At 35.2% G+C, this 13573-nt stretch overlaps 1 protein-coding gene across 1 annotated transcript in view; it reads right to left on the bottom strand.

Annotated features, from left to right (window-relative positions):
• Positions 1-246: 246 nt before the first annotated feature.
• C8A (complement C8 alpha chain) overlaps positions 247-13573 on the bottom strand; it is a 597456-nt gene continuing 584129 nt past the window's right edge. Inside the window, exon 11 of the mRNA XM_044085514.1 lies at positions 247-534. Coding sequence (XP_043941449.1) covers positions 386-534 — 149 coding nt within the window. The 3' untranslated portion in view covers positions 247-385. The remainder of the gene's footprint in view (positions 535-13573) is intronic.

Raw genomic sequence — 13573 nt, 5'->3', positions numbered from 1 at the left:
TATATATATATATATTATATATAAAATTGTGTGTATATGTGTATATTTGTCTGTCTCTGTTTCCACCTGTATATGCAATTTTATATGTACATACTCATGTGCTTTTTTATGCAAAATTTAATAAATGTTTTCATAAAAAAGGATAATCAAGTTCATTTTTTAGCAATTCATTCTAGCATTCAGGAGTGTTATTTTATACCTCCTTCCTAAACTGAGGATATATTGAAGAATCAAGCCGATTCTGTATGAAATTTGCTTTAGTACTTTATTAAGTGAAGAATCAGTACCAGGCCTATGTTCAGACAGCGTAACAATGTTGATAATTAACGAGCAATAGTACAATGACCTCAAGTTTACACAGTAAAAGGCAAAAGGAAATTTTATATTAACAAGGCTTGCTCTGAACACTCTTCCCAACACATGATCTTCCACCATCTCTAGAAGGAGGATTATCACATTTTCTATTTCGACTGCTAACTCCTGACTGGCACTGCGACCATGGTGTCCAACAGCTCCAAGCACCATGAACAGGTCCTGTCAAACAAAAAAGATAAATGTAAACAAATGATGTAATTTAAAGTCATAAAAAAATGACTACACAAATAAAGCATTTTATTTGCTAGACAGTAAAATACAGAATGTCATGCTTTCCTGTGAGTGAGATAAATTATTATGGACCTCTGATTGCAAAGCTGCTCCTACTCCTACAGGTGGTTTATAGGAAAAGAGCAAGATGAACTACTTTGCAGTATGACAGGTATTAGGCCCTGATGGTACTTTCTTCTGCAAAGAAAGTAGCCATTCAACATGCATGAATAAAACAAACACATGCATATGAAAAATTAAATTGTGAATATCGTATGATTACATTTAATTCAATTATATACACTTTTCTCTCTGTTTCTCTCTCTCTCTCTCTCTTGTTTGCCAAAATTGGATGAGGAAAAAGAAAATCCATTGGACAATTTAGAAAATGAGGGCTAACAAATCATAGAGATTCCCTGGATCAGCTTGCCCCTTTCATCACATGTTTTGATCACCACAGAGGGTCCAAAGTTTTGTTACATGATAGGTAGGGACCAAAAAAAAAGGTCTTTCACACTAAGTGAGGACCAAAAAAAAGGTCTTTAATGTGGAACATGAGGCAGTTCCGCATTAAACACAAGTAGCTCCATGTTTGATGATTTTTGATTGGCCTTTATGCCGGTATACGAGCAATCAAAAAATCGCACAGCGGACCCTCTTCTGTTCAATGCAAAACATCAGGCAGTTCCACATTAAACAGAAGTGGCTCCGTTTTGCGATTTTTAGATTGGCTCGTATACCAGCATATGGGCCAATCAAAAAAAAAAAAAAAATACAAAGTGGAGGCTGTTTCAGCAGGATTTTAACTGGCAATGCGGGACTCGGGATCGGGCTGCTGATCACGGGATAGTCCCACTCAAATAGGGACATCTGGCAACCCTAGGCCAAACACTAAATCTTTATCCATCTCTATCCAATGGAGAATTTAAAATCTCATTTTTTTACATTATCTAGGAGATTGTGACAACACAACCAAGCAAACCTCCTTAATACAGTGCCAGTAGTAACAGAGTCGTACATATACTGCAAGCAATGTGCAGTGACCTGTGTAACAGAAGAAGCTAAGTTATTTAATCAGATTTTTCTTCACAAGAAGAAACTGCAAATAAAATATTTCACAGACTTGCAAAATATGTCAGAATAAACTTTAACATATGACCCTGACAATTTAAAATTCTGAAAAATCAAAGCTGCAGATGTATAGACTTTCTTCCTATACCTATCAATATGTTTCCCATCCTTTGTACAAAGAGTGGGATTGGAATTAACTAAGTGCTTAGCAGCAGAAGAGTCAACTAAGGTTATAGCTACTGGGTCAGGGTTTGCAATAGTGTATGAAAATTTAAAAGACACTGAGGAACTTTATACATCCTAGCTGCCTTTTTAGGGACAGCCTGCTAACCGTCAGAAAATTGCAGGCAGTAAGACATGCATCCATTAAAGCAGACAGGACAGGAGGAATGGGTGTAGGTTCTGGAAAATCCTTCTGAAACAGCTCATATTATTTTCTGAAGGACTGAGAAACATTCCTGTTATCCCACTGAAAACACTGGAGCATTCTAACAATAGTCTCAGAGAAAGAGGCACTCTCATAGTAAAAATCAGAAGGTGAGCTCTCCTCGGAGTCTGAATCAGAAATCTGAGGACAAAAGCCTGAATCCATCCCTGTACCAACCTGTTCAGATTTAAAATCTTGAATCTCTTCAGGAAAGGAAGCATCCCTCATTTTTTATTAGAAACTACTCTACAAGAAGGATCAGTAGCCTGAATCAAACCCTGAGCTAGTCCCAGTAAACTACTGCTATCCAAATAAATTTGAGGAGGAGTAGATACATGCTTGACTGTTGTTTCTTTTTGACAGGAAAATGGGGATAGCTGTGTTACTAATGGCAGCCAGTGCTCTCCCAAGGATAAGAACAGCATTTTGATGCAAGAGAGAAACCTTCCCATTTCCCTCTCCCAGGACCAACAAGACTGGTTCTCCTTTGCAAACTGAGTGAACCCCAACAGCTGTAGGGGATGTGGCTAACCCCTTGTCCATATTGGCTGTAGGTGCTACACCAGAGGGATCCGGGACAAAAGATGAGTGGTCTGAGGTACAACAAATGGCCACAGCAGAGTCACCCACCTGCAGCTGAGGCAAATTGCTTACCTGCTATGGCAGCAAAGGCAGTTTGCTTAACTTTTTCTTTTTGTGAATGGGAGAAGGCCTGGACATGGGACAGACTATCCATTCCAATGTCAAGCTGAAAATAGAGCCTCTTTTCTGGGAGAATCAAGTAACAATTTTCCAAAAAAAACTGTAAAAAGCACTCTCAAACACTATGGCAGCTCAACAGTAGAAAAATAAATGCAGTTTCTCCAAAGAAAATATTTGATCAGTTAGTTAATACTACTTTTAAACAGAAAGAAACAACAAGTGTCCCTTATAAAAGTATGTTACAGTCTCGAGACAGTCCGTGGCAACACAACATTCCTAACTTTAAAATTACTCTCCTGAAGAGAAAAAAATAAAAAAATGGAAGTTTTCCCCCAAAGAAAACTTATCTATCCAACTAAGGTAAGCACAAGCTGACCATCAATCCTCGCAAGCTTCAGAGAACTGAAATTTTCAGCAGCAGTAATGCTCTGAAGGGTTTTGTGCACAGAGTTGTCCTTTAGTCAGCTCAGCTCAAGGTACTTGACATCTTGGGTGCATGGACGGTGCTCTAAAACTTTGGAAACTGGACAGCTGTTATATCCTTGGCAGGATATGACCCATATAGCTAAGACTACTGCAGCAGTGATCAACATGAAGAACATCAAGGGTGCTGTGCTGATAATGGGGGCCACCCAAAGATCAATATGAAGAACATCAAGGGTGCTGTGCTGCTAATGGGGCCACCCAGATATCAATATGAAGAACATCAAGGGTGCTGTTCTGCTAATGGAGCCACCCAAATATCAATATGAAGAACATCAAGGGTGCTGTGCTGCTAATGGGGTCACCCAAAGATCAATATGAAGAACATCAAGGGTGGTGTGCTGCTAATGGGGCCACCCAAATATCAATATGAAGAACATCAAGGGTGCTGTGCTGCTAATGGGGCCACACAAAGATCAATATGAAGAACATCAAGGGTGTTGTGCTGCTAATGGGGCCACCCAAATATCAATATGAAGAACATCAAGGGTGCTGTGCTGCTAATGGGGGCCACCCAAAGCTAAATGCAAAGTAGACTTTTGCACTAGTTGCAACCAATACGTATCAGTTCTAGGAAGCCCCGTGTAAACAGTATTGCAGTAGTTGAGATGGGAAGTGACTAAGACATGATGGCAGAGGAAGAACAGAAAAGGATCAAAGAGTAGCACTGGCCTCAGTTATGCAGGTGTTACACTTCAACCAAATGCAAGATACCATGATGAATAACTTTCAAATTATTCAAGTATGAGTCTACACTCACCATTTATTTCTGTGGGAAGGAGCTATACAGCTGAACATTCTCAACATTATAACGTTAACTAATCGTCTCCTTCTTATGACACTTCCCAGGGCAGCATAAACACACCATACAACAACAGATACAGAACTAAACCCTGTGCCAGTCCATATTCAAAACAAAAATAACTAGAGACAGTAAGCTGTGATGCCACTAAACTGCAATATCTGCACTGGTAGGAGGCAAACTAATTCTAGACAGGAGAGGAAAAGTCACAGTTGAATCAAAGATGCAAAGTCAAAAAACTATAACCAGCAGTGAAAAATGTCACACGAAGATCAAATAGGACAAATGGAAAATAAACATGCCGACCACTTGACATAAAACAATAATTAGCCATGTTAAAGTGCATAGTTTCAATACAATGATGAGAAAGGAAACTGGAAGGGTATAGATCCAAGAATTCAATATGAGTCAAGTTCCATAAAGAATACCTTCTCAATAATTTCACAAGAAAGGCTAAGTTAGACGTGAAGTTGAAATTGTCAAAAAATTGGAGTCCAGAGAAGGTTTCTTGAGGAATGGAATAATTAAGACTTGTTCTCAAATAGTTGGAAAATGCTAATTTTCAGTGAGGACTACAAGATCTGAAAAATAGTTGGAACCACTACATCCAGACAGACCAAAACTAGCCTAGTGGGAGATGACACTAATAGGCACATGAAAACCATGTAGTTGATAATCAAGTCAAGGAAACACACTCAGAGATCTCAATGTGCTCAGCAGCAATGATCTCACTAATTAGAAATGTTAATCTTGCAGTGGCAAATTTGTCAGAAAAAAGTGACTAACTCAACACTGCATAGATATAAAATCTCTCTGGCTGTGTTTAGACAGATTGGCTTACACAGTCTGTTAACCACCCAAAAGAGAATAGTTGGTTAGTTTGCCATTTCAAACATCTCCCATTTGTATTTGAAATCTCAAATGAGTAATGTAAAATAATAGCCATGCTGTTCTTAATAGCAGCAACAATAATAATGAAAAGAAAAAGAAGAAAAATGGCCATATGGTCAAAAACTAGGTCCACTGGACACAGAGCCTCTTTTCAGTGGTGAAATGGAAGCAGTGTCTGCTTAAGTGGCTCACAAAAGGTCATACAGTTGCTAAATGAATGCTGAGGAAATAAAACCCTGTAGCATAAGAACTACTGCTCACAATCTTAACCCTCTGCACCTGTTCGCCACTCCACAGACCAACACAGCTCCATCTGTGCTCCATCCTTTGCCTTAACTCCCCACCCCCCCACCTGACTGACAAATTAAAGCCCAAACCTTGGCTCATGTGGTCGAAGTCGAACAGAACATATATAAGACTGGACCTAGGGAGTCAAGAGTGGAAGAGATGACTTACTATAGTCAGACAACAGTGCACTAGGAGTGCCAGCATAGGTTTACATAAGTAGCTGAGGGAGAGCAGAAGAAAATGAGGTATTAGTAATTTTAGCCATATACCAACACTCATCAACTAATGACCAGGTATTGAAATAAAAATGAGCTCTAGAACAAAATAGATTAGAAGCTGATCAGACCAGGAGATAGGTTCCACCTTGATGTCTGATATCTTCTCACCAAGTTGGAAGATGAATTCCAGAGTATGACTCATGTAATAGCTTGCAAAGACAATAACCTGACCAAACCCCAGGCATTTCACAATGCACAGTGTGCAGACCTCAATTAATATCCTTAGGTGATAAAGCAGTGATCTGAAGTATGAAATATTCAAGATCATCGCTATACAATTAACCATGAACTGAAAACAAATGAAGCAGGCAAAAAAATCCAAACAGCAGAGAAATCTATAAACATAGTTATTTGAAGACATTCACATTCAATATATTTTTTAAAGAGGACCAGCAGAAAATAATGTGCAAAAGAAAGTAAGGGTTGTATAATTTAAAATAATCAGACTATAATGAACAACTGAGATAGAATGCAAATATGTACAAACACTCCTGTACATCTAGTGGTAACACTGACTAGAATGACCAGAACAACTGTCATAGAAGAAAACAGGTAAATAGATGAACATCAGACATAATGATACTGAAAAACATCCAAAATATAATGCAGAGAGCAGTGCTTAGTTTTTGTTTATCTTACATTTGTTAACTAGGTAAGTATACTGGCCTGAAGATCCTGTTCATGCACAACCTGGACCCAGAAGGCAAATTAAGTATAATAATGTAGTCCACACTAAGCTCCAGTAAGACAAGTAAACAATTAGGGTATCAGGTAGTAGGCATAGACTAGTAATCATACAAAAAAATCAGATATGTGCAACAGAGAGCAGCTAATAGAGAGATGATGAACTGATCAAATAATTTCTTACATTTGCCACAAAACAAACACGTCTCGCAATGTTTCACAGTGCTAATCCATTAATTGGAATGCATAAATATCACCTTTCAAAAATACATCTGAAGGCAAGTTACCTTTAAATTGAAGCAAAAGAACTACACAGTGGCCTTGGGGGTCATCTAAACTCCTCTCAAAAGTTTGAGAAAAAACTAAATAGTATAGTGGTGTCCATAGACGACAACTGAAAAATTCAAATAGTAAAATAAGCAAGTAACAAATGCTTCAAGTAAAACTGCATTCTGTGTGATAACAGTTGTAGATCCCAAAATATCTCACACTTTTACTTTAAGTGTAATGTAGCCTTGACTTTCACAGGGGTCTACAACAAATCAAGCTCTCACAGTATCATGCCAGATGCTGATAATAAAACATGATGATGAACTATGGTTTAGGCAAACAAAAACGAAAAAGAAAACAGAAAGAAGCATCCCAAGCCAAGTTTAAATGTGCGCAGTGTTAGATTTTATGAATATAAATCTGAAATTAATCTGAAATTAATTATGTTGTAAATATGCTGAAAGAAAAGGCTTGCTTAAATGCAGAAACAAAGTTTAAGTAATATGTGATCAGCAGTCATACTAAATGACCATGGCTTGGAAAAGGAATCTGCTGAATGGACATTCTTCCCTTACAGACTCAAAATAGGATGTTATGCAAGAACAAAAATGCAAAATCTGCTTTTAAAGAACAATGACATGTTTTTCAGCATGGAAAAACAGGATATGACATAAGAACAGATACAAAGATCCAAATAAAATACAGGATGTTCACACTGTCAGAAAAGTTGATCTCTGACAATGTGTTTTCTCAAAAATATGTTTTTCTTCATAAAAACAGGATATGCTTATCAGCATTGACATAAGAACACATGTTTCTATACACAGATTCAAATAGAATACAGGACAATGTGTTTCCTCAAAAATATGTTTTTCTACATGGACATCAGGACACTGTTACAGGATATTCACACTGTCAGAAAAGCTGGTCTCTTACAAGACATTGTTAAACAAGGAAGTTTAGTATTGTTTCTACAGGATAAGCAATTCTCCAAAATATGTTCAAAAACTGTATATAAAGAGCTGTATAAATCCAGTTGTGAGAGAGGTTTGGTAGGGACACAAGTCCCAAGGTAAATGTTATATCTCTCACATCATCTGTACTATATGAGAAGTAAAGTTGGAACAGTACTTTTAAGCTGCAACGTTTGTCCAGTTTTATTTATTATAAAAGTTATTGGTTACTGCTCTTAAAGACAAGTGCTGCAAAGTATATTCTCTCATCAGTGTATATTCTGCAAGTTTCTGTATGCAATAGACTGTGAATGCAAATATAATCAGACTTTGAATTTTAGCAGAATCTAGCCAGTAAGACTGAGTGTCATAAGAGCATTGCAAATCCATCACACCAAGCAGTAAGCAGCTCCATGTAATTTTTTCAATGGCAAGCTAGCCTGCATTTGAACCTACAATCTGCATTCAACCACAGGAGGAGTGATGGTAAGCCCTGCAGAGGGTCACTTCAATTAAATTGCAGTAACTAACATTTGTACGTATGTGTCAATTCTGAACAGAAGTATTCCAGTTTATGCAGCTTGCAGTAGTAAAGTTTTTTAGACGTCTACAATCCGGAGTGAGACTAGTTCAAGAAATTCGCAGTGCCATAAATTCTTCAAGAAAAGGGGGATATCCACTAGCCCATCAGTCCACTGCCTGTTGTGCTTTCCCAGCTTCTCAAGTGACTTTGAAAAATTTCCAGCCATCTGCAATAGCAGCCTGATCACCTGTTTTCTTGCTAACTGGTAAGACTTTTTTCTGTGTCACATATTTAGTGTGGATGATGTTAAAACAGTTTGTATATTCTTAAGAGAGGTTTTATATTTTTAAGACAGTTTGTATATTCATATATAGTTTCTGTATTCCTAGACAGGTTGTATATTACTAGATAGTATGGATATTATTTATAATTCATGCAGGAGTAAACCAAACTTTAGTAAAATGCTATGTTGGTATACACAGCATATTAGTAAATGTAAAACCTTATTAGGGCAGGTTGATAGTAAGACATTATGCAAATGTATTACAATATTTGACTGGTATCGCAAAGAAAATCATGTGAAATATGACAAATGTTTATTGTGTGATTCAACAAAAACTGCATTTTGTGTATTATGTCATAAAATAATATTGCATCATATTGCAAAAAAAATAGATTGTAAAGACAGATCTGAAGAATTAACTAAGGGTAAAGTGTTTCCGTTACATTCTGATGTTGAACAGTTATGTCCTGTCACCACATGTGAGTCAAATCAGTTACTGATAGAATCCCTAGTACATTTTGTTACAAAGGAATGTAGTAAACTTCTAAAAAACAGACATAATGAGTTCAGGAAGCTTAGACAAGTTATACATACATCTTTTCAAAAGTGCATAGGAGTTTCAGATTCAGCAGAACAGGCTCCTGAGACATATCAAGCAGACTATAAGGAAATTCTTCAAAAGCAGTTGCAGGATAAAGGAAATAAATTAGCTGAACGGACAGAGACTGGAAATTTCCTGCATACACAGTTAATCTGTGCAAAAGAAATATATTTTATAATATGTTTATGTTTTGAAAATGGTTAAACATACATGGTAGGATAGTAGGATCTGATGTCTGGACAAATCATTCTTAAATGTTTTACTTTCATTCAGTTAAAGCAAGACATCTATCAGTACTACAGTAAAGTAAAGCATATGAATGCCATTCATTAGCATAGTCAAAAGGTAAACAAAACTGTACTAGCGTATAAAAATTAAATGAAAATAGTTAATAAAAATAAAGATTTAAAGTCACAAGACTGACATGCTTGTATAAAGATATACATATACAAGACAGACATGCATGTGTGTTCTTTTCATCTAAAGTACATCTGTTACAATACACAAAAGCAAAAGGCAGACAACAGCAAATATAAATAATATAAATATAAATGTGTTGGTTAAACTAATATCTATTTTGTTTTTTACAATTTTTATATAATTGTATATATAGTAACACCAAACAGTTAAAATTCTGAATTTTAAAAAGAAAATCACAGATGGTATTATTCAAACAGTTTTTGTAAAATTAATGGCAGGACAGTTAAATAGTTAAATAAATAAAAAAAAAAAAACTGAAATCCATGTAAGGTAATTGTAAAATGATGTCTATTTATGTTGTATAAATGCATAGTTATGCAAATCACAATCACATTAAAGGAAAAATGCTAAAAGAATTAACTATAGTTTATAGAGTATGAAATGTGAGCTCTGACCTTCCTAGACTAAATGAATAGTTACAGGAAATGCTGGAAAGATAAGATAAACAAGACTGATTGCCAGATAAGTAGCTTGAGTTTTTCTAAAGCATCATTGTTATTAAAACATAATTGTTAAAATGTTTACAGGCAACACTATTTGGTAATTGTAATAAAATGCCACAATTGTGCATAGATGTCACTGATAATCTGTTTGCAAGTAAATGCTAAAAGGACAAAAAAAAAAAAAAAAACCTCAGTTGCATCAAGTACAGCCAGCAAATGGGCTATAGTATATATACAGTTCAAATCAATTGTGCAGGAGGGTGCAAATACCTACTAGAGGTAGAGGTAGTAAACAGCAAAAGCTTTAGAAAAATTATCAAATCAGACAAAAGTTCATAATTTAATAAAATAAATGTATAACCATAGTGTTAGGCTGACATACATTCTATTTTCACAGCATAGGGCAGGTAAACAGTGCTGAAGTACTACAGGGGGAGGGGTACTTTCTCAGTTTTACACTGACTGTATAAGAGGGAGGGGCACTTTCTCAGTTTTACACTGACTGTATAAACAGACTGTGACAAGGGTCTGAAATAAAGCTACATAAAAATAAATAATAAGGGTCTAAAATAAAGCTACAGGAAAAATATCTCATTCCTTCTTGACAATACTCTTTTAGGGAGAGGAAAAACAGGTATTAGTGTATTAGAAATACTGGTAAACTGGATTAAACCTGACAGGATAAGATATTTTACAAGTTGTTAATAGCTATCATAATGGTTATTATTGTATTGTTTAGAATTAAATTATATTTACAGCCTGTTAAACGTAAAGCTATACAAGAGATGGTTTAAAAAAACAAGAGATGGCTTAAAACTGATTACAGCTATACAAGAGAGAATAAAGATATGCAAAAATGCATAAATGTTTCTAATAGCAAGAATGGTCACTATTTTTAATATGTTTTTGGCAAAACAATGTTGGTATAAAAAAGCATCAATGTTTCTAATTGCTGAGTATGTAGTTTAAAATAACATGACATATGCATTTGGTGTCAATTCCACTAGATATTTCTAAAGAGACAAACATTTTCCAAGATTTTGCTTAATATTAATGTTATTAAATTTGTAAGATTAGACTAAATGTACTTTATAGTCATTGTATGTACAAATGCAGAAGAATTCAGTACAAATGAGATTAATGTCTAGTAATAAATATGTGTGAAAACCATATTTAATAAAAAATGGGTCCAGGGTACCTACTAGATTGAAATGCATAAATAGCAAACAGTCTGTGTAAATACATACTGTACAGGATACATCGTAATAAGTTCAAAAGTAATTTGTCAAGTTGTAATATCATTGGTTTTACCACAGTAAAATAACTGCTTTCAAATATTTATTATCTAAGCCCAGTTCAGTACTTTATCAAGATGTTAATGGGCAGTTCAAAGACATGACCACAATGTTATGGTTAAAATGACATTGAAATTGTGTGTTTTCAGCAGTGTATAAATGCTTGCAGTAGCACATGGTTACTGTCTCTCATAGTTAATTCAACAGTTGCAAAGAGTTAATGAAACAGTTCTAAGTCATAAATGAAATTCTATGATTGCAAAAGAATAAATTGATCAAGTTAAAAAAAAAAAATAATAACATTAAAGCAGACACAGCTCATAACTGATAAAAAATATTTTCACAGAATGGTCTGCAAAAGAAAAAGTTGTTAAATACATTCAGTTTTGGTAATAATACTTTAATATCATTGTATTAACTATGTAAAATTGCATTTTGATTTGTTGTATCAAACTAAAGGTTTGTTTCTTGTGTTTTCTATATAAAATGTTTTGAGTATGTTTAAAAACAGAGGGAATTGTTAGATTTTATGAATATAAATCTGAAATTAATCTGAAATTAATTATGTTGTAAATATGCTGAAAGAAAAGGCTTGCTTAAATGCAGAAACAAAGTTTAAGTAATATGTGATCAGCAGTCATACTAAATGACCATGGCTTGGAAAAGGAATCTGCTGAATGGACATTCTTCCCTTACAGACTCAAAATAGGATGTTATGCAAGAACAAAAATGCAAAATCTGCTTTTAAAGAACAATGACATGTTTTTCAGCATGGAAAAACAGGATATGACATAAGAACAGATACAAAGATCCAAATAAAATACAGGATGTTCACACTGTCAGAAAAGTTGATCTCTGACAATGTGTTTTCTCAAAAATATGTTTTTCTTCATAAAAAACAGGATATGCTTATCAGCATTGACATAAGAACACATGTTTCTATACACAGATTCAAATAGAATACAGGACAATGTGTTTCCTCAAAATATGTTTTTCTACATGGACATCAGGACACTGTTACAGGATATTCACACTGTCAGAAAAGCTGGTCTCTTACAAGACATTGTTAAACAAGGAAGTTTAGTATTGTTTCTACAGGATAAGCAATTCTCCAAAATATGTTCAAAAACTGTATATAAAGAGCTGTATAAATCCAGTTGTGAGAGAGGTTTGGTAGGGACACAAGTCCCAAGGTAAATGTTATATCTCTCACATCATCTGTACTATATGAGAAGTAAAGTTGGAACAGTACTTTTAAGCTGCAACGTTTGTCCAGTTTTATTTATTATAAAAGTTATTGGTTACTGCTCTTAAAGACAAGTGCTGCAAAGTATATTCTCTCATCAGTGTATATTCTGCAAGTTTCTGTATGCAATAGACTGTGAATGCAAATATAATCAGACTTTGAATTTTAGCAGAATCTAGCCAGCAAGACTGAGTGTCATAAGAGCATTGCAAATCCATCACACCAAGCAGTAAGCAGCTCCATGTAATTTTTTCACGCAGGAAAAATAGAGTTAAAGATTATGCAGTTTGTAGCTCTCTGATTTGGCAATCATAAGCAGGCACAGAAAATAGACAAAGTGAAGGTGCTAATGCTGATATTGCAGGGGCAACTTTGTCAGAAACTAATCACTACCAAATAAATGGCTAAAGACATAAAATGAAATGGGATCATTTATGGTTTAATAAAAAAAAAGTTATCAGATGAATAAAACTAGGTAGAGATATTGGACTCCAATTAGCCTCAAACAGAGAGATTCTAATAAATGGAATGGACAAAAATGGCAAAACAGCTAGTTCCCACCATTTTACTGCTGATATTATTCTTCAATTTATCTAATGAGGTCACAATCACAGAATGTTGAGGTTTACTAACTAACTACATACAGTTATAATGCAGAAATAGTCACTAGAAACCGTTGGCCAGCAGCGTACATTAGGCTGAACGAAATAGACCTGATTCTGAGCTTAATAAATAGGGCATTTCTAGTTCTAGAAATATAAGGGCAGATGAGTGGGAAAGGAAAGTGAAAGGTTTATTGACTAATCTGGGAGAAGAGAAACTGTTCTTCACAGTAGTACCTAGCTGGAGGTAACCTGCATGAATTTTAACATTGCATGATATGCAAAATACTTGACAGTAGCTAATAGCTCTAAATGATGCCCTTACTCATTTACAGTTGCAGGCTTATTGGCAGGTTGCGCCAGAAGTGAGGGACATTTATTAGCAACTGTGGTGTGGGAGACTGGAAGAAAATCATGGCTGGCTTGATGACGACATCATGAGATGTGCATACCAGAAAAAAAAAAAACACCTGAGGCAGGAAGCAGATTTTTTAAGAGTAGGAACAGGACTCTGAGAATATTATCAGAAGAAGAGATTATGACAGTTCTGGCAGATTACTGAAAAAAGAAAAAGAGCTCCCACTCTTTCAGGTAGGATAGATTTGCTCTTGATATGCCAGCAGCTACAACTTAATGATAAAGCAGATTTAACCAAAGATAGAAGAG

This window comes from Protopterus annectens, chromosome 10.part0 (genome assembly GCF_019279795.1).
Source record: "Protopterus annectens isolate FY-2018-M chromosome 10.part0, PAN1.0, whole genome shotgun sequence".
Taxonomy (NCBI): Eukaryota; Metazoa; Chordata; order Ceratodontiformes; family Protopteridae; genus Protopterus; species Protopterus annectens.
Note: the sequence above shows the minus strand (reverse complement) of the source record. Positions and strands in the feature narration are given on the sequence as shown.